Below are 23,984 nucleotides of genomic sequence, written 5' to 3' on the forward strand. Positions count from 1 at the left end.
AGGGTTGGGTTCCCACTTGTCCTGGATCTTATTCCTGCCTCTGGGCTTGTGGTTGCGCAACAGCACCCGATCACCAGACTGAAGCAGGGCGCCGCGGGACTTCCGGTCGTAGATCCTCTTCCTCCTCCTAGAGGCCTCCTGAGTAGCCGAGCTTGCTACCTCCACCGCGGTCCTAAGCCTCTCATGGTGGTCCCGGACCCAGTCGTCCAGATTGTCCGCCTCTGGTTCCCTCATGTCTTTCCCTCCCAGGAGGTCCAAGGGCATTCTGGCATCCCTCCCGAACAGGAGGTAGAAGGGCGCATAACCCGTGGAGGAGTGCTCACGAGAGTTATAAGCCATAACCAACTCTGGCAAGTATGTTTTCCAATCCCGTTTCTTCTCTGGTGGCAGTGTCCTGAGCATGTCGTGCATGGTCCTATTAAACCTCTCACACTGCGCGTTCCCCTGCGGATGGTAAGGGCTGGTGCGACTCTTGGCAATCCCGTAGGCCCTGCACAGCTCTTTTATCACACTAGCCTCGAAGCTCCTCCCCTGATCGGAGTGCAACCGGGCCGGGCACCCGTAATAGGTAAACCAATGTTTCAGCAAAGCATTTGCTGTCGTCTCAGCAGTTTGGTTTCTGGTGGGGACGGCAACGGTGAACCTGGTGAACATGTCTGTAAGGACAAGGACATTTTCGTAACCCCCACAAGACTTTTCTAGCACCGTATAGTCCATAGCGAGGACCTCCAGGGGTGCGGTGACATTGCTGCAGGTCATGGGGGCCCTGTGGTTGGGGAAGACATCCTTTGCCAATGCGCACCTCCTGCATTGCTGAACCCAATCTTGAACATCTCTACTCATGGTAGGCCAGTAATAGCTCCTTCTCATCACCGCGAGGGTGCTCTTTGCACTGAAATGCCCCCCATGCTCATGCTGGTTCTCGTATACCTTACGTTGTAAGGTCTCTGGGACAATGAGCTGCCTGATCTCCTCCCCATCACGAGGGTCACTGACATGCCTATACAGCACACCCTTATAAAGCCTAAGGCGGTCGAGCTGTTGGTGAAGCCGCCTCGCGTCCGGTGTTAACGCGTGGAGCTCGGCATGGCTCATCTCCGTGCCCCTCTCAACCACCCGATACACGGGCCCGACGACCGGGTCGCTTTTCTGAGCCCCTTCGACCTCCTCCCAGCTGTGCCCACCGAGAGCTTTCCCAGCAGTCGCTTGTACTCTGGCTTTCAGATCAGCCCTACCATCCTTCTCCAACCTAGCGGGCCACAGACACGCACGCACTTCTTCCGGGCCCACTTTGATAAAGTCCTTGCCTGTGTCCTCCTGCTCGGGTTCCTCTTGGTCGGGGATTCTGGAGAGGACGTCTGCATTCGTGTTTTGTCGCCCAGGCTTGTAACACACCTCAAAGTCATACTCAGCGAGTTGTGCTACCCACCGCTGTTCGACAGCCCCCAGGTTAGCCGTTGCCAGGTAGCGCAGCGGGTTATGGTCCGTGACCACTGTGAATCTGGCGTACATCAGGTAGTCCCTGAATTTCTCTGTGACAGCCCATTTAAGCGCCAGAAGTTCCAGTTTAAATGCGCTGTAATTCTTGTCATTCTTCTCGGAGCCTCTCAGCCCCCGACTCGCGTAGGCTACCACACGCTCTACGCCCTCCTGTTTTTGACTGAGCACAGCCCCGAGTCCGTGCAGACTCCCATCTGTGGTCAATATAAAGGGTAGGCCAAAGTTGGGATATGCCAGGATTGGAGGGGACACCAGGCATCGCTTCAGCTCGTCCAGGGCCTCCTGGCACTCGCCGGTCCAAACAAACGCCTGGGTGCCCCTCGACGTGTTTTTCAACCCTTTCCCAACCAGGGCATGCAGAGGCTTGGCCAACTGTGCAAACCTTGGCACAAACCGCCTGTAGTAGCTCATGAATCCAAGCACCTGCCTCACCTCTCGCACGCTCCTTGGAGCCGGCCATGCCTCCAGGGCCTTGACCTTTTCTAGATCTACCTGGACGCCTTTAGCAGAAATCACGTGGCCAAGGAATTTAACCTCCGGCCGCAGAAGGAAGCATTTGGTCGGCTTCAACTTCAACCCGTGCTGCTTCAAACGTTCGAACACCGTCTCAAGCCTCTCGCAGTGACTATCAAAGTCCCGGGAGAAGACTATAATGTCATCCAGGTAGACAAGGAGTATATCAAAACTGAGGTCCCCCAGTACCATACCCATCAGCCGCTGAAAAGTGGCTGGGGCGTTGCACAAGCCAAATGGCATCCGAGTCCATTCAAACAGGCCAAATGGTGTTGTAACCGCCGTTTTTCCCCTGTCCGTTTCGCTCATGGCCACTTGGAAGTAGCCTGCGGTCAGGTCCAGGGTCGAGAATAACAGCGCATTGCCGAGCGCATCCAACGACTCTTCGATGCGGGGAAGTGGGTAGGCATCTTTGCACGTCACTTCGTTCAGCCGCCTGTAATCGCAGCAGAATCGAACACTTCCATCTTTCTTAATAACCACCACCGCAGGTGAGGCCCAAGGACTGGAGCTCTCTTTAAGGATCCCCTGGCTAACGAGCTCCTGAACGTGCCTCTTAAACTCTTGAAAGACATGGGGTGGGACCCTTCGGTGCCTCTGTTTGATTGGGGGTGCCTCGGTGGGGATACTGTGTGTCACCGTGGTGGTGTAGCCGTAATCAACTTCGCTTGCCGAGAATACGTCTTGGTGTTGGGCTAACAGCCGACAAAGCTTTTGACGCTGTAGCTCAGTGAGGTCCCGGGTGTTAGCCTGTACAGGGACCGGCAACTGCCCAACCTCGCCCCCTGTCGCTATACTCTCACCCTGACCCAGCGGCTTCACCACGAGTGCCCCCTCTCTCTCCTCTACCCATACAACCTCTTTGGGGAGCACAGCTCGTGGTTTGCTTACAACGGCAAGCCTGGCTCTTGGCATCAGCTTGACAGCCCTCTCGCTTGTGTTCATCACTCTGAGAGGGATTCTTCCACCACTGGTTGTCGCAATAGTGTTGGCAACTAACAGTCCCCGCGGCAGCTCTATCTCTTTTGCCGCCTCTGCCAGCACTTGGCACTCAACCCTAGGTGAGACCCCGCAACGACCCTCCACCACTTTCTCGCTCCTCGGGGGGATGATGACGGGTTCCCTGCCAGCCACCTTGACGAACCCGATTTTGCCACCCGGACCCGTGCGCGGGAACTCCTCCCTCGCTCGGGCTATCAACCGACGGATGGTGGCCTCTGTCTCGTCTGGAGCGTGGGGGTCCATGTGGACGCGACCCCCATCTGCGATAAAGAGCGCTTCGAGGTCTTCTATAACATTCATCCCCACAATCCCTGGGAGCCCATTAGCTTTGTCTACCTGGGGGTGAGTATCGGTGAGTACAAAAATGCACTTCTTACCAACCACTCTCCCGGCGCATTCAACCTCGGCCTCCAAGCAGCCCAAGACAGGAATATCGAGCCCATTTGCGGCTGTGAGCTCAATCCAGTCTGCTGACTTCAACTCCTGTGGCCCAAAACACCTACGGAAATGGGACTCCGTAATAGCTGTCACATTTGACCCCGTGTCCCAGAGGCAGGTGGTGTCTACCCCCCCTATCTTAAGGTGGACGGTGCGACACCTCCCAAGAGCACTCCTTTGGAGGCTCTCCTCCACCTCTGTCAGAAGACACTCGGCTGCTTGGCGGCCTATGGCCGGTGTGGTGGGGTGTTTCTTGGCCCCACCCTTGGCGTTTGGATTGCCAGAAAATGCCACCTGCGCCAGGTCTATGGGGATAGGGGCCAGAGCCCCTGCGTCTAGCTTTTTGGTACAATGCCGGCTAGTGTGGCCAGGCTCTCCACAGCTGTAGCAAATATATCGCCCTTCGCTGTCCCTCAGGGGTGTTCGCCTGCGCTGTGCACTCTGCTGGCTGCTCCCTCTTTTCCTGCTCTGTAGTGCTAAGTACAGCTCTTCTTGACGAGCAGCTAGTTTCCTAACCTCCTCGTGGAGCATCTCCAGGGTGAGGGGGGATGGTTTATCTTCGGCCGGTACTGCAGCGTTCACCGCACCTCTAGTTCTGAGCCTACTTTGGGAGGCGAGAGAGGACTGGGCTTCTTCTTCCTCGGACCAGTCAACTGCGGCTTGCAGCAGCCCGATGAAGGTTAGGCCTTTCTCCTCTTTGACCCTCCTTTTCATCTCTCGCCTCAAAAGGTCATCTCGCAAACCCAGCACTAGCTGTTCTTTCAACACCGTCTCTGAGTCGGGAACGCGGTTGGGTTCTCGCCTCTTAATCAAAGCCAGCTTCTCCTGTAGGTCATAGGCATAAGTTCTGACCGTCTCGCTGGACATCTGCCTTCTCTCATAGAACTCCTTCAACCTAGTACCTATGGGGACCTTGTCTCCATAGGTTTGAAGGAGAACCTCAAATATGCCCTCGACAGACTCTACTGCCCCATCCAACATGAACTTAACAGTTGCCCTGGCTTCATCTTTTATGTGTTGCTTGACCAGCTCTACACGGTCCGCCTCTGGCACCTTCATGACTTGGAACGCAGACCGCATTGCCGCGATCCACTCTTCCACACAATCATCTCCACTCTTTCCAGGGCAACCACTAAAATCTGCCAGTTTGCGGTCTCGGTGGACATAGATTGCCGCCGGGGCTTTTAAAGCTTGGGCCTGTTGATCAATCACTGCCCTTGCGAGAGAAAGAGCTTCTCTCTGTTCTTCTCGTGCCTGCTGTAAGGCACCCGCCTGCTCCGCAAGCCTCCCTTGTAGTTCATCAAAGCTCCTTTTCAAATCTTCTAGTTCAGACATGTTTGCCTTAACTCTATTCCTCCTCTATAACGACCCCGAGCCAATGGGTGAATCCTGTTCGTGACGCCAATTGTGAGGGGCTACTAGCCCTGCTATGTAGGGGTAGAAGGGCGCACAGGCTGCCTTGAACGACTAGCGGGTGGTGGGATCTAAGTCCGTACCCCCCTCTAGCGCGATTGACCCGGACACTTACTTCAGTAAGAATGGGGTTAGTTACCTGGCAACAGTAGGCACAAAAGGAGGACTCCAGGCCCGGACCTGCAATGATAGCAGCGCCTGCACACGGAATACTAGCACGGTCCCACTTAACTCCGTCGTCCTGTGCCTAACCAAATAACTCGGGCGCCCCTACTCCAAGGCAACCTGGGTCGGACAAAAGCATTCGACAACGACTTTTTAAACCACGTGGCTCTTTTTATTTATCTGGAGAGCCCTCAAAAAAACCAAACTTGGTTAACAATGTCCACAGGGCCCTGGAGAGCAAAGGGAATACAGCAAGGAGCCTCCCCAGGACCAAAGAAATGAAAGAAATAAAATGAGGTAAAATAAATCAAAACAGACTGGTGAGACCCAGAGTTGGGAGTCCTCGACTCCACACAACCCACCCTAGTCACAGGAAAAAACACTCACAACACAGCAGAACAGTAAAAGTTAACACAGCAAATATTCTGTCTAAAATGGTCGACACAGTCTCATCACATCATTTACAATGTCCGACACACCAAAGGAACATTTTCAGTCTTTACAGTTCACTCCAGTAAATTGTCTCTGGGGTGGGACGGACAGATAGTTCTAGGGGTATGTGTCATTAACCGGAGTTGCAGTCTGTTAGGCTGTCCAGAACTTCCACAGCCGGAATAGAATGTTCATTCTCTGGTCCACATCAAAGCAAGGAAATAAAACACAGGAACTGTACCTTTGCCCCTCCTGAAATGGAGCGTAATGAACCCACAGGTAGGTGAAACTTTTACACACAGCCAGCTGAAGCAGGGTGAACAACCGGAGCGTCGTCTGGGTGGCAGGGTACTCCAAACACCGCCGACATCGGGGCCCAAGATGGCGGTCCCGCGGGCTAACGGAGCTACGGCAGTCCCCAGGCCGTGTGAAGTGAGGCCGCCCAATTCCTCTCCCGGAAACTCGCTGGTCCTTCGCCAGACAGCCAGCCGTGCTGTCTCGCTTTCTAAAACGTTCTTGTCGCCAAACTCTACTGGCAACGCCGGGAAAACTGAGGCCGATTGGAGGGGAGCGGCCGCTAGCCTTAGCTCTCGATTAGCCCCTCTGCTAGCGCTATCTCCGCCGACACTTCGCCCCGACGTTACACCCGTAAGGCCGCTGTAGCCGGAGTCAGAGTGCATACACGGACGGAAACCCAGCCTAGACTCGCTGCGGTACCGTATACTGTCTCGCTAACCTCCCGTTTATACTTTGTTCGGGTCTCTTCCTGACCGCGGCCCTTTCCTAGCGTCTCTTCTCATCCGGACACGTGTGCTTTCTTTTTTGTTCCGCTCGTCTTCTCTCCCACTGCGCATGTCCGTCTTCTTCACGCTACGTCACTCCCTCTTGGCTGCTTCAGGCTGTAAACAACCCCGTGACCGTTTTCTAAGGGTTGTAAATATGTGCCCTCACATTTAGATTTAAGAAGATGGAGTTTCGACAGGGTCAGCTACGTGTTTGTGTTGTCTCCGCTGAGGTCACATTTCCGCCGTCGTTTTAAATCATGACACCATTCCTCTCAAAGGTGCCAATGTGCACAATGGGCATTTTTGTTGTAGTACCTGCATTTTCAAGGTAATGTCAAGTTCTTACAGTTTTTTTTCTTTTTATATTTCAAGCTTTTACCTCTAAAAAAGGAGGCATTAGATGCAGGCACTTGTTGTTCATAAAGTCATATTTCTATAGAGGAATCTAAAAGGATAAGCGTGATTTATTTCATCACTTAAGGCTCTGAGCGTCTTCCTAATTGACTTTTAAATCAAGTGGCTGGAACACTAAACAGGCCACTTCATCACTCCCCTTCCACCCAAAAATCTGGGGTTTTGTGCATTGTCTGTACTTCACAAAGAAAATTGCTGCCAGCAGTGAGCTGGGAGGCGAAAGGGACATCATGGGCCAAGAGGATGCAGTGCTGGCAAACATCTGCAAGTACTGCACTCTGCAGAGGAAATTGCTTCTTTGCTAAATTTCCAGAGAGAGTTAGAGGGAGTTGGCTTCTAGGTAGCTTCTGCTAAAGCTCCATCATACAAGGAGCAATGTTTTTTTTGGGGGGGAAAAACACTCTTCTGTGGATTTTTCCAATCCCATTAATTGTTTTTGGAACTAAAAAAAATCTGGAAAAGCCTGGACAAAATATAAGAAAGAAAAATGCACGTAGAGATACATCAGGATAAACGAGTTTTTGGGTTTTGTTTTTTCTAAACTGACCCCTTCAAACCACTGCAGTAATCCTCTTCTTTAAAGGTCCTGAAGTTGGCAGGGCTTGCATCAAAGCATCTGAAGGTCAAACAGATCAACCTCACGACATTTTCAGCAGGCCATTGGAGAGCATGAGTAGCTGGATGCAATCATCAAAGACTCCGTCGCCGGCGGTGGCGTCAACCCCCACATCTAAAAATCTGTGACCGGAAGGAGAAAACAACAGAGGACTGTTTAACGCATGCTGTGGAGATGATGCCTTCTCAGAGCACAAACGCATGACTCAGCACAGCTGGACGGGGAACTGGCAGAGTGATGCTGCTGTTTTTGGTTTTTTTTAAAAACCTGGTTTGAACTTTAAGGCTGTTTCTAGACTTGTGCGCACTCTCTGGTTACATCACAGGGGGAAAAATCTGTTTCTTACACACATGAAGACATGCCTTTTGGAGGCGTCATAGCCTGGAAAGAGGGGACACAAACCATCTGCACACACACATACACATACACACTTGCAGGGGTATTTGGATGTTATTTCAGTGAACAGTGGGAGGCTAGCAGAACCGCAGAGGAAGACAGGAGCAGGGACACGGCCCCAGTAAATAAACAACGCCCCATGGCCACTGCCATGGCCACACACACTAACACACATGGAACAGGTTTAGGATCCATGTTGAATGAAGATAGGTGTGACAGCAAAGCACACCAACATGTAAGTTCCCATTCTAAAGTCAAAGGCTCCTTTCCAGAGGTTACTGGAACTGGAACTTACTGATTTGGTTTAGCAAAACATCTTAATATATTGTTAATGCTACAGTCACACAAGGGGAAAGCAGTGGTTGAAGGCTGTTGCACAGCCAAATTTGTTGTAATCTCATTGCCTTTGAGCTTCAAAGACAGACTAGGTCTTCTTCAGAGTGACGTTTTTGCATCAAGACAGCATTAAAACATCAATAAGTTAGTCTGCTATCAGTTTTAAATTGACTGGGGCTACGTTAATGATGAATTGTTATGAATCTTCAAAAATCAGAAAGCTGTTCCTGTCTGCATATGCAGAAATTCGCATTAACTACTCGCATTCAGAGTCCAATAAGGACTTCTTAGATTTGAAACAGAAATTTAGGGATAGTGCTGTACTCGCTACAGGACAGCAGTTCACCTGTAGAGTGACACCGTATAGGACTGTAACCCCAATACACCACCAAAGAAGTTGAACCTGTGTTGCAAACAGACGTGTCATAGATGAGTTGCATTGATCTGGGGAGGCTGACTCAGCGTGTTGGCAAACTCTGCATTTTTAAATTAGACTAGCAAGTATTTGCTAACTTTTGGTAGTTTCATAGTGATTGTTTGGAGACCAGTTGCAACCAGAAAGATTTTATACATGAGGACTAAAAATATATAAATGAATAATACAGCAACAACCATTAGCCCACCTTCATGACAGGTCTCCACTGCTGTTTTGCTGCTGTGCTGTGTGCCTGAGAGCAGCAAGCAGCAGGTACTCTGACACCGAGCTGACATAAAAGTGTACATACATTATGGGGCATAAATAAAGCAGCACTTAGGTATATTTTCAGTTCTTTTAGTTTGAGGAGTACCTGCTGAACTCTGCAGTCTCTACTGTGCCATCTCTCTTTCTCTTTGTTTTAAATCTCTGTGAGTACACTATGATAGAAATATCATTATCAGGGGATGAACACGAGGCCCTCTGCAGACATCCTCATTGCCCTCCGAGGTCCATGCAGACACTACATTACAATGCACCAACTATGCATTAGTCATCCAGGTGGACTTGGAGGGGAAGAAAAAAAAAAAGTATAATAAGAACAGCTACTCACCTCTGATGTCTGCAGCTGTCTATATGTGCGTCAGCGGGAGGGTAAAATCCCAGCCTCAGTCTCTTTATTACCCACAGAAAGGCTCAACAGTGTTAAAGAGAAAGATGCAAGCACCAATGTGTATGTGCGGTCAAACTGACTAGCAAAACATGGAAACAGCCGCATCTGTGAACACCATCGCCCGGCCGTGTTTAAAATCGCATATTTGGAACCAATAATTCATCAAAAAATCCAGCTGCTTTGCACAGATGCTTTAACTTTAAAAGACAAGCCTACTTTGAATGCTGTGTCATCATTCTTGGCTGATGGCAGCTTAAACAAATCAAATCCTCTCTCACTCTCTCTGTGTGTTTGTCCACTTTTAGCCAGTAGCGTCACTGGTTTTCACAGCGATGTGCACAATGTTGTGTTGAGTATGCTTCCTCTCTCGCTTCTCTGATGCATGTAAAACATTGAGTCTATTTGGAGTTCATGTAAACAGTTTGGACAGATAAATTAGCTTTGCGTGCGGCTGCGGCAAAACATACGAGTCACCAGCACCGCTCTGAACACTCTGTAGCTAATGAGACAAAATATCTGTTGGCCCGGTTTGTTTCATCCTTACATGGACCTCTAGCACACTCGTCTAGTCAGAGCCTGAACTCAACTGTAAGGAAATGTAAAGAGCCATTGCAAGGTCAGAAGCTGAGGCCTGCACAAACACTAACAATGATGACAATTACCAGCAGATTGGCCTATTACCAAACTAGACTGCATTCCAGTCTGAATGTGTGTAACCTTTGGTCCCCGTGTGTGTGTATGTGTGTGTGTACCATCTGCTGCTAACGAGCTCTGTGTGAGCAGGGTCCAGGTGTGGGAGTGTTTAGTGTACACTGGGGGGCAAGTGAGCCTCCTGTTTGTGATCCGCACACACAGAGCCCTCCTAATTCGACATAATCTTGTGTGCCGACGGGCTCGATTCGGCTTAGCATGAAAGAGGTGCTTCGACCTTTTCGAGCATGAGCTGGTTATTAGCTGGTAACTATGCCAACAAACTGCCTCACAAGAACACTGCAAATCCAAGAATTTTGCCCGGAAAAAAAAACTTTCTTTTGGAAGAAGATGCTCAGCCCAGTGGCTTTGCAAAATAAAGGAAAAAAACACACGAGAATGAGAAATAGAAAAATCACTGCTTTGGACCTGACATGGTTATCAGTGGTTAACATGAGTGTTAATACTCAAACTACTACTATTGTTCCTGTTATCTTGCCTTAGTCAAGCTATATGATTATGCAAAGACTTCCACAGCCAAATTTGAGGACCCTCGATGTGGATGCACATCGCAGCTAAATAAAGAAGCGGTAAAATGTTGCTCTATCTTTAAAAAAAACTGCAAAATAAGAGGAGGATGCTCTCGCAGATTAACGATGATACCTAGAGTATATCAAGCAATCCACTAATGCCGACGTTAGAAACAACTTATCCCTAAGAACGTTAAAGCCAACGGCAAAGAAGTCGTCTTAACTTTACCGTCACTCAACCCTAAATAGGATTAGAGCTTTAAAAAAGCGCACAGCTGTTGTGCTTGTCTACATTTAAAAAGCGTGGTTGAAATTTAAAGATTTGTTCACCTCAAGAAGTGCTTTTCAAAGCTTTCAGGTGAGAAAGCACCCACTCAAAGAGAACATACAGTGTCAGATTTAGCTCTGTAGTCATTAACATTTTAAAGCCATGTTTGGATGAAACTTGTTTTTGCAGGTGTGTTTTTGAATGAATATATATATATATATATATATATATATATATATATATATATATATATATATATATATATATATATATATATATATAGATATATATATATATATATAGATAGATATATATAGATATATATATATAGATATATATATATATATATAGATATATATATAGATATATCTCTATCTATATGTTTAAAACTCTAGCTGTCAGCAACTAGTGGCAGCAGTAGTTAGATACTCTTTGGCTCACAGGTTCCTGCTTTGTTTGTTCTCTTCTACATGTGCCTCATATTTACAGCTTCTTTCCCCTGTTCTGTTTTTTTCTCCCTCTTATCTATTCTATCTCCTCCCATGGGGGAGTCAGCAAAATCTCATCACAGTGATTTTTAGGGAGGGTGGGGGGAGAGAGAGGATGGATATCGGGTGGGTTCCGCCTCATCGTGCCAGTCGGATGCGGGGCTCGCGGGGTGATGTTGCCAACAGGAGGTGGGCATGGGGTGCCAGGCACAGGCTCCTACTGAGACACATGCTTAATTAGCATCTGAGATGGATGGAGGGAGGAAGAAAAGCATGGATGGATGGCAATACAGGAGGCTAATTATGCAGTTTGAAAAGAGACGGCGGAGTAAAGCGTCTTGGAAAAGGCGAATCTTAGCATCTCAGTCAGAGAATGAAAGCGCTGCTCAGGCATTGTGTCAAAGCACTTGGACTCTCATTTGAGGCTTATTGTATATATGAACATCACAAATTTCCAGCACAGCCAAAAGTGCTTCAAGAAATTCATTTCCTGAGCTCTGGCAATGCTTTCTGATGAATGCGACAGCTGCGCTGCTAGAGCTGAGTGGTGTGTGTTTTTCAATGCGTATCATCTGGCACTGTCAAGGCAAAGCTTTCTAATTTGGAAAAATGGAAAAGTGGCATTCTGCTCATTCACACTCGCGCACGTGCCAACCATTCTGTCATTGCGAGCGTTTGTCAACTGGCGAACTGCGGCACGTGCGATGACTCGACACAATTATAGACTTTATATCCTCTGTTATTTTTAAGCTCGTTTGCTTTCCCACGATGAGAGAGTATAAAAAGCAGTCTCTGGATATTCTTATTGTAAGGTTTTAGTGCAAACTACACACAAATAAATGCAAATGAACACAGAGGAAGTGCAAGCAAGATTAAAAGGGGGGCAGATTATGCTCATTTACTACCTTCATGTTTTTTTCCATGGTCTTCATTACAGTAGCTTTGCATGATTCATGGTTAAAACTAATCTCCCTTCTCCCTCATACTTCATCACCTGGGTTATAACAGCTTTCCTCTGATTGGCTGCCCCTCAGAAGGTTTAAACTGCAGGTGGGTGGAGCTTCTGTGTGGGCAGTTACTTCTGATTTTTAATCTGAGCACCCTCTATTGCACTAACAGTGTAAATATGACAGAAAATAAGGTAAAGCGTTATTAGGTCCCCCTTTAGTTTCACCATATGGCACTACTCCCTGTCATTGGTGTGCATGTGCAGAATCTGGCTTTCTTTCAGCTACCGCCTGCACATGACATTAACTTTGGCAGTGATAGCTGCACAGGCACAGCAGCAGCCATGCTGTACATACACAGTGTTTTATATGAAGACGTCAGGTTCATCACCATGATGCTTGAGGAAAAGTGCATTTGATCCCTCTCCACCTTTCTGAAGTTCTTTTGCTCACTGACCACCTCCTCAGAAGTCTGACTGCTGCATTTCCCCTCTTAACCGAGATGAATTTCATATTGCTGTTTTACCAGTTGCCATGGTGAGACCGAGACTTGTTTCGTGTGTTTGTTTACTTGCATGTATGTGTCTGTGTACACCGCAGCAGTATTTCAAGGCACATCATCTGGCACTAAAGCCGGCTGTCTAATTTAGGGGGAAATGGGCTTCCGTCTGAAAAGCATCCATATGACAGGCATTCATAATGTGTGTTTGCGCGTGTGTGTGTGTGTGTGTGTGTGCGCGTGTGTGTGTGTGTGTGTGTGCGTGCGTGTGTGTGTGTGTGTGTGTGTTTGTGAGTTAATAAAGGGATCATCCAGACCTTTGGCTGCAGGCTATTATGTTAATACAATCAATGGACAAAGAATTTCACTCATTTTATCTAAACACACATTTCCTCCTCTCCTCATCATTCTCTTGCTTCTCCTCCTCCTCTTCCCCTTTTTTTTTGTCTGTTCACAGTCAGAAGATGTATTACAGCTTGTCCAACACACAGACACACACAGAAGGTCTTCCACCTGAGTCCCAGATTCTTGCTGCTGCTAATGCCCCCTTTACCTCACATTATTATGCATCTCTTTGCATAATGGCCCCTTCTCTCGCGCACACGCTGCCATCCAAAGATGGAGAATTCACTTTCTGACATTATATTAAAACTGCACACAGACACACATGCGCACACAGCCCTCATGACTAGCACAATATTAGCATACTATATACACACACAGGCACAAAGCCACTTCAACGAGTCAAGTAGCAGCCTTGCCCTAGCCATAGCTCTGATGTGCTTCACTTCCTGGCTCCCATTCAGAGGCATTAGAGCTCTCTACATTACAGAGACATGCTAATGATATCTGGTAATGCGCCACTGCAGCATTGACATGCAGAATGAGTTTGAACTCATACATGCATGCAAAACAGAGCGATAGACTGGTCTTGCATGAAGTCATGCTGACTCTTTTCTTAGTGTGTCTGTGGTTTTAAATGCTGTGTACGTTTGCTGGCTTGCATCGTTTTGATAGCCTGGATCAAACGTACGGCTGTTTGCCTTTTTCAGATTTCCGGGTGAGCATCTGTCAAATTCACGATTAGCTTGTCTATGTCAGTTATTGTACATATGGTTGTTTTTGTGTGTTTGACCAGCTTTCTAGCGCGTGCGTGTTGTGCTGCAGTGGTGGATGGAACGTTTGACCATTGAAATGTCGATTGAGTAAACAGCCTGTGTTTGTATGTGAAAACTGAGAGTCCAGAATGCAGATAATTGAAATTGTGTGCTCTCCCCATGTCTCTGCCTCCACACTCCTTCCTCCTCTCGTGCCCTCAGGGGCGGCTTGTTTAAAACCATTTGTATTGTCGCGATCTTGGAGCGCGTGCACTTGTATGCAGCTAAATTTGATGGTAAACGTTAGACTTAAGCTCCAATTAAGTTGGATGATGGTGTTTATGGTGCAAACACTGTGCTAAAACACCGATGCATCTCAAATTCCCCTCATTTGTACAAATCCTTAATAAAATCCAAAAATGTCTTGGATCAGGGGTGTCAAACATAAGGTCTGGGGGCTAGAATCAGCCCGCCAAAGACTCCAATCTGTCCCACTTGATGTCTTAGGCAGAGGGGCATAGATTTTAGACTTTTAACTTGTATATTCATGAGTTTTAGACCTTTTCCTGCCATTAAAGACCACCTCATTAATAGTATACCAAAGTAAATAAATAATAGATAAACAATGAGATGACAGAAATACAGATATACTTGAGATATATGTTTTTATGGTGGGTCCAAAGCATAAATTTTAATTATTACAGGACAGTCTGAGCCATTTTCTGTAATTTTACAAACCTGTTACTTACTTTTTAGTCCCAACATGTCACGCTAACAGATTTCTTCCATGTACTCCAGCAGTGTTTCAATATCATGTACAAAAACTGACACTGCTACATTTTTAAATGCTTTTGTCCAGCACGAGTCAATTTCCAGCTTCCAGTACAAAGGATGAAATGGTGAATATGATTAAAAAATAAGAGCTTCTTAGCACACCTCCTTATTATTATTATTATTATTATTATTATTATTATTAATATATCCTTTAGTTAAACATGTAGCCTCATTGAGATCAAGGTCTTTCTTTCCAGAGAGACCTCAACCAAAGAAACATGCAAGGACTGAAACAGCTACATAATAAAAGGCCACATTTTACATGATCACACATTCAGAAAGAAATCTACGAGAGTCGTTGCAGATGGACAAAAATCTAATATTGGGAGCAGAGTGCACCGTGCAGTGACCTGCAAGTCTGTATTGTGGTCAGGAACATAAGAAAATGAACATAGCATGTTTATTTTTTTTAATTGGCTCTCATGCCCTGTATGGAAATATCTGTATTCATCATGGGTTTTCTACATTTATTCACATTTCCCTTCCTCTGTAAGTAATTACAAAGAGCAGGCGATAACCTGTTATCCAGGAAAACAACGGAGAGACTTGGAGAAAGAAAGGGGGGGAGAAATTTAGCCGATTGTTTTTCTGCTGCGGTGTTTCAGTGAGGATGAAAAGTTGACCTGAAAATGCAGGGCTGTGTACCAATCCATGTGGAAACTGTCTTTGCCAATTTATCCGCCTAAGCATGTGGACGGCTTTAATCATTCGGTCACTTCCTGGTGATGGCCTCTCTGATGAGAAACACATCAACCGTCTTTTCAAATCATACTTTGAATTTCTTCTTCTTTTTTTCTTTACACGTGGCTGGCATGTTTGAAAGAACTGTACACACACACGCACACGCACATTTATCAAAGGGGTACAGCATCCACTTGGAGGCGAGTGTTTATGTTACCACATGTGGGGCATTCCACGACTCCTCGCTCTCTAATTTTTGTTTATCCTGAAACCTTAAGGCTGCACACGAAAGCATGTGTGCTTTGAATGCTTAATGTACATCAACAGAGTTAAATTACCACCGGACTACTGAAATATTACTGAGGTTAAACATGTAGCCTAAGGACATGTGTGGTCTGCACTGCAGGGTTTAGCTCCTTAAATAGGCCTAAAACTTTATTTATTCTTTCAGGTGACTTCCATCGAGGGCGTTGTGGGTTCGTCGTTCGGTGTTTGGGCCATTTTGATTTGTTTACTTACATTGCTCGTCCTGTGTTTCCTCACAGATGGCACCCAGAGGAGCCGACTCTCGCCCTGACCACCAGTATGAAGAAATAGACCGACAGTACCTCACACAGCCCAGGTGAGACAGCTGTGTGTGTGTGCGCCTGTTTTATTCTTCAGAGCAGGAAATGAAGGGCTAACTTTTTGCCACTCCCTCCCTTTGTGTCTCCCCCACTCTCACAAGCGCACACTCACACAGAGCGCAGCACAGACTAATCCTCTTTGGAGCTTATAATTAAATCTGGAGTGTTTGCCTTGGGAGTGTCTACTCATCCCAGGAATAGGACTGATCAGCTCTCCAGAGAGCAGGGCACAGGCAGAAGGATGTCTCTCCCACAGACACACACAATCGTGGAGGATGGTTTGCTCCCATGCAGGATGTATAACCTCTAGTGTGGGTTTAATGGAATTGCACATTCCTCCTGTTTGCTTAACCGTGCTCTTGTCAAGCTATATAGCACATATACATTTGCCCAACCACGCCAGAATATTCACTGTCTTATGCGTGTAAGCGTGTGTATGCTCATGCTGAGCAAACGCCATTTTCGTGATGTTCGCGGCCCGGCAGCTAAGTGGAGCGTGGAGTGGCACTGCGCATGGAAAGCGAGAGGAGGAGAATGAGGAAAAGAGGGGACACCGGGATGGAGAACAGGAGAGTGAGAAAAAGAGAACAGTCATTTCACGGGTTATTGCCCCTCCTGATATGACAGGCACCAGGGAGCGCAGACATCAGCACCAGCTCTGGGGGTACGAGGCGCACTGAGAATCTGAGAGAGAGAAAGCAAAGGAGAAAGAAGGACATAACCAAGCTGCACAGGGATAGAGAGATAATCCAGCTGTAACTAGGGGGACAAACCCAAATGGAGGCAGGTTGAAGGAGATTTGAATGACCTTTGATAGACCAAAGCTTCCCTTTTATTGCACTGTGATAATCCATCAGTCAGGTTAGCAAGTAAAAGTAAAACAACTTTAAGTCATTTCAGCATCTTGGATGTGTAGATTTGAATCTCCTTGGATTTGGAGTTTCTTGTTTGGCAACACTAGAAATTTGAAGATGCTTTATTGGGAACGTGAGTTTATCGGGAAAGCGTGAACGCTGTCCCAGCCAAGGATGAAATATTCCAACAATTACTGTTTCGCAGCACATGATAGTGTTAAAAGTCTAACTCTCAGCTCATAGGTGGATAAATAGATGGATAGATATCATAGACTAAAACTATTCTGGGAAATCTTGAGTCATTCCTGAGTCACTCAGAAGTTCAAAATAATACTCGGGCAGGGAAAGCATCAGTTTATATGCCGGGATGTGGAAAATGGTGGAATGATCTCCGGCACCAGAGAAGTGGAGATGCAATAGTGAATTGCTTCCAGCAATATTGCTAGCACAACTTCAGCTGTTCGCAAGCAGAGACAGCATGCTAACGCTAAGCTAGCTCAGAACCCAGAGTGATGATAAAGCTGAGTGCATGCTGACCCCAGCCCAGCAGCCAGAGCCTGAACTTCACAAGGTAACAGAAGCAGTGATGAGCAGTCTCGCTTGTAGCTTTATAGCCTCCATCTCTGTCTGCTCTACAGTAGAGTCGCTGTGATGATGTAATATGGCCTCAGGTTTATATTGTCAACTGGTAATTATGAGACAATGGGTTTCAGGTTGTTTTCACAGAGTAACACGAAAATAAAGTAACAAGTACTGTAACACATTACGTTTTCTGGCGAGTAATTAGTGAACATACTGGAGAAATGTGTCATACCTTACACTTTTTTTTTTTTTTTTTTTTGAGTGAAATGCCAACACTGACCTTAACAAATCAGCAACCACATTTGATTTTAGTTTGACCAATCTCCCACTCAAGACCGCCCCCTTGTGCACATCTGGACTCCTTCCAGCACAGCTGCTGTTTTTAGATTGCTTTTTGTGCAATTTCATCATGAACCTCAAACTTTCTCCGAGCCCAAACATCCATTTCTGCATCAACCTGACCTGACTTTGATCAACCTGACCTGACTTTGACGTTGCCCCTGTCCTACAGTGAAATTCGAGATAAATGGCCATTGTTTTGACAAGTCCCTGGATCAGAATGAGTTGTCCGAGGAGTGATCTGAAAATAGCTGCAGCACTGCGCAAAGGGATGAACCTACAGAGGGAAACTGGCCATATTTTAATTACACAGATGGGCTGAGTCATTATAAATTGAGTATGTGGGTTTAGATGTTGGTCAGGCAAATCAAGCAATTTAAAGATCTTATGAAGTCTGGGAAATCTTACTATGTAATTATTCTCTATTTTCTGACATTTTTATTAAGGAAAACTTAATTAACCGATGATGAAAATAATCATTTGTACCGCCTTAGTGGTCTCTTGCTCTAAAATGTTTTTAGAGCATATAAATGATAATAACAGATGCTTTATATTAAAGTGGCCTCCATCAGATTCTCTGGCTTTCGTAATTAGACACAAACACAACAAGTGAGGTTCAAATAATGTTCATTACCTCGAGAAATTTCCCTCACTCTTATTTAACTTTCTTCATCTCCTCTTTGAAGTATTTTTGGGCCCAAGACCCATAGGATGTGATCCACTTGAAATGCATATGCTACAGTTAACACGCTTCTGGGGACATTTGAATCAGCAACAGAGCAAAAGAAAAAAAAAGCCAGAGCAACAAAAGGCAGAGGAGAAGTGCCAGATAGAGTTTGAACACTATTCAGACTCACATGTTTGTGTTTTTGTTTCTGATGTTTCTGTAAAGATAAATCGCGGCTCCTCGGTCCCCAAGAATCCTCTGACTCTCTCTAGCATAAATACCAAGGCGAGAGGAGGAGGGGGGCACAAATATGTTCCGGAATGTGCTTTATTTTTTCTTTCCTCCTCCTCCTCCTCCTCCCTCTTCTTCTTCTTCTTCTTTCTTTTCATCGTGAGGGGGAAAAACAGGAGAAAAAGGGAGAGCAGACACAGCAGTGAATTGAATGCATTTTTCAAAGTGGAGCTGAACTTTGTGCAAAATCCCCCCGGGGGCCGCCATTATTGAAAGCCATTTCCTCTCAAAATGAGTGCGGCTCCACCATTGGCCTGGCTCTCATTAGCATACATTTGGCCTGCCTTTGTGTGGAGCCGGCTGGGGCTGCAGCTGGAGGGGTGGGAGGGAAAGAGGTAAGTGTGTGGGTGTGTGTGCACAGATATTCCAGGAGATGTATAAAAGCATCTCACAGATGGGTGGATATGGAAAGGAGAGGTAGGAGTTAGGATCGGTGATGTGGAGGCATTAAGGGCTTCAGGTAGAAATTCAAATATTTCGCTTTCAGTCGTCGGTAACAGATTACAGTTTTCCAAATGAAAGCACTTAAGTTTAGAAGATGTTTATTAATGTTTTTTCCAACTCTTGAATGTTTGTTGGCACTTTGTGGTTATTGTGTTGGGAAAATATGGGGCTTAATGCTAAGGGCTACTGCATGGCAGCCAAGAAGACAAGCTGAAGTCTGGCAAAGAGGATTTGGAAAGAGGGCTAGAAATGGCAGCATCGAGAGGTTTGCCCCAGGGGGAGGATAGTGCTGCTTTTGGCTCTTACCGCCCTCTCCACCGGCCATTAACGCTGGGGTGCAGCTCGACCTCCAGATTGCCCCCCGTGCTTTGGGAGGCACACACACACGAATGCCCAACACACATGCGACCATATGGAGAATATTAACATCATTACCAATTCAAAGCAGCGGGTCACAGGCGCGACGACCCAGCCCCGGGTTATCCAATCAGAGTGCCTTCGTGACCCGTTTCCCCAAGGTGATTGGATTAGGTTGCCAGGTTGGCGTAGCAACGTTTATCTCCAGGGCTGATAATTGGCTGATTAATGTGCAGCCGATGGCCAGAGAGTCAAGAGAGCACAGGGCTTCAGTCAGGAACCACAGTGAAGCTTCTCTCACATGTGAACAATGGAAATTATCCACTGAGAAGGACACAGAGGTTGGGCAGTATGTTAAAAACTGTCCATCTGGCCACAATAACCCCAACAGTGTATTTGTGGAGGTGTGTGTGCCTCCCTTCCCTCACCAAAGGAAAACCAATAAAGGGCACCTCGTTGTCTCTTAAATGATCAAACAGGTGAGGGTAACATATGCTGCAAAATGGTCAGGGAACAACCTGTAACATGTGGTAGAGCTGAGCAGAAACTAGCAACAGTTGGACATAAGAATGTAGACATTTGTTCTACACTTCTTAGTAAGTGTAGGAGGAAGACGAAATTAAACGACCAAATTCAAACAACATTCACCGGTGTGAGACATGTTGGACTCATGAAGACCTCGAGCAAGTTCATCTCTCTGCACCTGTGTTTGCACTTAGCCGTTCTAAGGAGGTCCTCATGCTTGAATACTTGACAAGTGACTGAATCCTGTATGCTCTTAACAAGCACTCTCTGCTCCTCCTTAAAAACCAGGGGCCAACTTCTTGATTGTCCTTAGCATGCTGAGTATCCGCTGCTATGTGGGAAAGTGTCCCTTAAGGACTCTCAACTGACCCTCATGAAAAGTGCACATGCTCTGTTCCTGGCTTTACAGCCTCTTGGCTTTCTCCACCACGTTTCAGCACTTTTCACTCCGGTTATGTCCGGTTATTGTTGTTTTTTTTAACAAAGTACTGCACAAATGTCTTGTGCAAAACTTTAGTTTTTTTTTTAATTGTTTGTTGAAACGCAAGTCCTGTAAAAATTATGTTCCTCCTTCCTGTTGTCTGATTTTTGCAAGTTTTTCTCACTTGCATGCTTCAGGTCATCAAAAAATGTTTTTATATTAGACAAAAATAACCCAAGTTACTACAAAATGCTGTTTTTATTATTATGATTAAATTTATTAAGGGAAAATAAGTAATTCAAACCTACAGGTGGCCTTGTGTGAAAAAGTAATTTCCCCCTAGAACTAATGACTTGTTGGGCCACCCTTGGTAGCGACAACTGTATTCAAGCGATTGTGATAGCTGGCAATGAGTCTTTCACATCACTGTAGAGAAATGCTGGCCCATTCATCTTTACAGAAGTGTTGTAATTCACCCACTGGAGGGTTTTCAGCATTAACAGCCTGTTGAAGGTCATGCCACAGCAGCTTAATCAGATTTAAGTCTAGACTATAACTCCAAAAAACAGTATCTTTTTATTTTTTGAGTTATTCCGAGGTGGACTTGCTGGTGTGTTTTGGATCATTGTCCTGCTTCATAACCCATGAACTGCAGGACAGACTGATGAATTTCAGTGACTTTGTTTCTCAACAGTATCTGTGGCACGATATGTTGCTTTTTGAGATCTTTTTGCTCTACTTTACTTTGTCAGACAGGCTCTATTTAAGTGATTTCATGATTTAACAGTATTCAGGCCTGGATGTGACTGGTAGATTTGAGCTCAGCTTTTCAAAAAAATGGATAATCACAGCTAATTCATCATTTAAGAAGGAGGGCAATTGTTACTAGCAGCGTGTCACAAAACATGTTTGTTTGTTTTTTTGTCCAGTCTCTAAAAAAGGCCAATGATAGATAATGAGTATCTTTGCACTCATTTCAATAAATTGCTGCATTTATTTCCCATTTCCCCTGCAAGCTATAAACAAATGAGGGCTGGCTCAAGTGCTGAGCTAAAAGTACTGTATTAAACAATTGTCACATTTAATCACTTATTTCTGCCGCACTGTTATTTCTCCAGCTGGATATAAAACCTTCGAGTCCCGCGTCTCACACAGTCGCTCTGCAAGTGTATTATCATTTTACTGCAGTAATATTGTTAGCGCCTGAAGTTTTTGAGCTCCTGATGAATTTATACGGCCTTTTCAAGGTCAGTGGAGAAATGATATTTGTTGCTGTCCCTTCTTTATTAAACCTCAATTCAGCATCTGCCAGCTTCAGGAGCGATCACCTGTGTCCCACCCGCTGCCGTCCAGCTGTCGAATGACTCACTTTAAACTTCTCTAACTCATTTAAAGTATATTGTCTCCACAGGTCATTTCATTCCTCGGGTTCTAGAGAGTTCTTATTTCCGCTGTGCTTTTTTTCCTGCATTTGCCCCATAACAGCTGGTAATGCCTCAGTAACCGAGACGATTGGTTTAGAAGTTTGTGCGGCCCACCCCTCCCTCGCTTTATTGTTAAATAATACCAATAAATAAGCAGCCCAAGAGTATGGAAAGCTGTGTGTGTGTGTGTGTGTGTGTGTGTGTGAGTGTGTGTGTGTGTGTGTGTGTGTGTGAGAAGCACCTTTTTTAGGGGGCCTTTAAGACGGAGTGGGCCCATTGGTGTGCAGAGGCAGAAATGTTTGTCCCGCTAACAGCGTTTGCGCTCAGACACAGAAAGCTGTAATGGAATCAGCAGCAGGAAATGAAGGGGCTTTAACCAGCTCTGTCGCACGCTCAGCCGAGGCACCGGCGGCTCTACCTGTTTACAATAACTCCACTTTTTCAGCTTTTCCCCCCTGATTCCATCAATCCTTTTGTCTGCATTCTTCCGTCACTTCTGTTTATACGTCTCTCACTTCTCTTTGTTTCTCTTCTGTTTTTCCCATCCCTCTCTCAGGCCCTGCGCACGAAGGGGGGAAATGAAATCATGGCATTATAAATAAAACAAAAGATATATACACTTTGATGCCACAGCGGTGCCTGTAAGCTCGGTGAGAAATACAAAGTCTGTCATGTACGAGTCTGTGTGACATTTAGTCCGCAAATGCAGACGGACAGGCGGGAGTCACCGTGAATTCAAATGCTCTCCTCTTTACTCAGAATAAAAGGGAATGCAATCCAGTGGACGCACTGATAGGGCTAATAGAGAAATGTGCTGCAGAGGGCCTAAAAGTTTCTGTGTTTAGTTAAAAAGAAATCCCACCTGCTTCTGCCATCAAGTGTTGCTTTACTGCTTTCCCCCTGCACGTCTCTGTTACCCTGCAGTACTGTCCAAGAACTAAATCCAACCTTTGACTGCCTCAGTAATAGCTTCTACTTTTGCTGCCATGGGAAATTGACTGTTTTGGGGGGTTTTTCTCTGGAGCAGCAGCAGCTAAATGCTTTGGATTTCAGACGAATAAATGATAGAGCCCAGAAACATGACATCACCGTCACGATGAACAGGGGCACCGAATGTTGCTGCGACTTTTACCAAAGCGCCTGTTCTTAGTTTACATACAGCCTGTTGTGCCTGCTGCATCTTGTCTCTCCTCACCTTCTCATTGCTAACCCCAAGGTCCCGTTCTGCACCTGGACCCACCGTTACCTGTCACCGATACTGTACACACTCCTACTCCCCCCGGCCACCCATCCTCACTATATAGCAGCAGCGAGTGTAAACATGGGTCCATTTAAATAAAGCACGTGCGTGCAGGTGAGAGGCAATTTCGACCGCTGTTGTTGACATAGGCTGGTTTGATTAGCAGAGCTGCCTCAGCAGCCAGGACCAGAGTGGCTAATGGTTTCCTGTGCTGCGGGCCTGCTCTGTGTCGAACACTCAGCTCAGCACAGTGCCATTAGCGCTCCCACTCTGCGCACGTGCATGTGGACGAGGATGAATTTGGAGACTCTGGCAAATGCATCATACACTAATGAATATGTCAATCTGCTAAATATACTGTATTACATCCTTTAAATAAACAATCTTTACAATAACTGATGACCGGTCTGTTCGGACCAGAGGAAATAGTTTGGCTAAGGTCTCAACTTATCATAAAGAAACCTGAGAACGCAGGCACAGATGTCACTGCCTGATTTAAAGCCATTTCGGTCTGTTTGGGGTCTTATTTCTTCTAATTCTGCTGCTACCTCTGCAAATTATGACACAATAAACATTTTTACCCAGAAAAAGTATGCGCAGACATTCATACGAATGACTGTGTGCGTGGGTGTGTTTGGCAGTGAGATGCAGCAGCTGGGTTTTTTTTGTTCTTTCTTTTTTTTTAACAGAGCAATTAATGTATTTTGCATGCAACTCATGCCTGTTTGTCATCATTTGACTAACAGGTGAGCGCAAAAACCGGCAGATGTGCGAGCATATGTATCTGCATGCTCCCCTCATCTTCGCTATCCGAACATTAATAGATTCAATGTGCAAATGTCAGTCAGCTGACTTTTTTGTGAGATTGTGTCTGAGAGTTTGCAGACACTAACAGCCGTGTTTTCAGGAGACTGAGGCGTTACTTTGGCTTTCACTGCCGTCTTTTTGGTTCACGTCCCCTCAGTGAGAAGGGTCAGTGCAAAATAATCACTTGTAGTCTATGATGAATAGTTCCTCAGGCAAGTCACCTGTACAGTTCTATAAAGGACTGTGCACTTGGGGTGATTTGGTAAAAATTTCAA

General features: G+C 46.1%; 1 protein-coding gene across 2 annotated transcripts in view; it reads left to right on the forward strand.

The window, feature by feature from the left end:
• pard3ba (par-3 family cell polarity regulator beta a) overlaps positions 1–23,984 on the forward strand; it is a 207,590-nt gene that overhangs the window by 173,554 nt on the left and 10,052 nt on the right. For both annotated transcript variants that reach the window (XM_085347625.1, XM_085347626.1), the window contains exon 23: positions 15,678–15,754. In XM_085347625.1, the coding sequence (XP_085203751.1) occupies positions 15,678–15,754 (77 nt within the window). The remainder of the gene's footprint in view (positions 1–15,677; positions 15,755–23,984) is intronic.

Source organism: Diplotaxodon limnothrissa, linkage group LG23 (genome assembly GCF_057381915.1).
Source record: "Diplotaxodon limnothrissa isolate DT_005_m linkage group LG23, D_limnothrissa_male_GT1.1, whole genome shotgun sequence".
NCBI classification, from domain to species: domain Eukaryota; kingdom Metazoa; phylum Chordata; class Actinopteri; order Cichliformes; family Cichlidae; genus Diplotaxodon; species Diplotaxodon limnothrissa.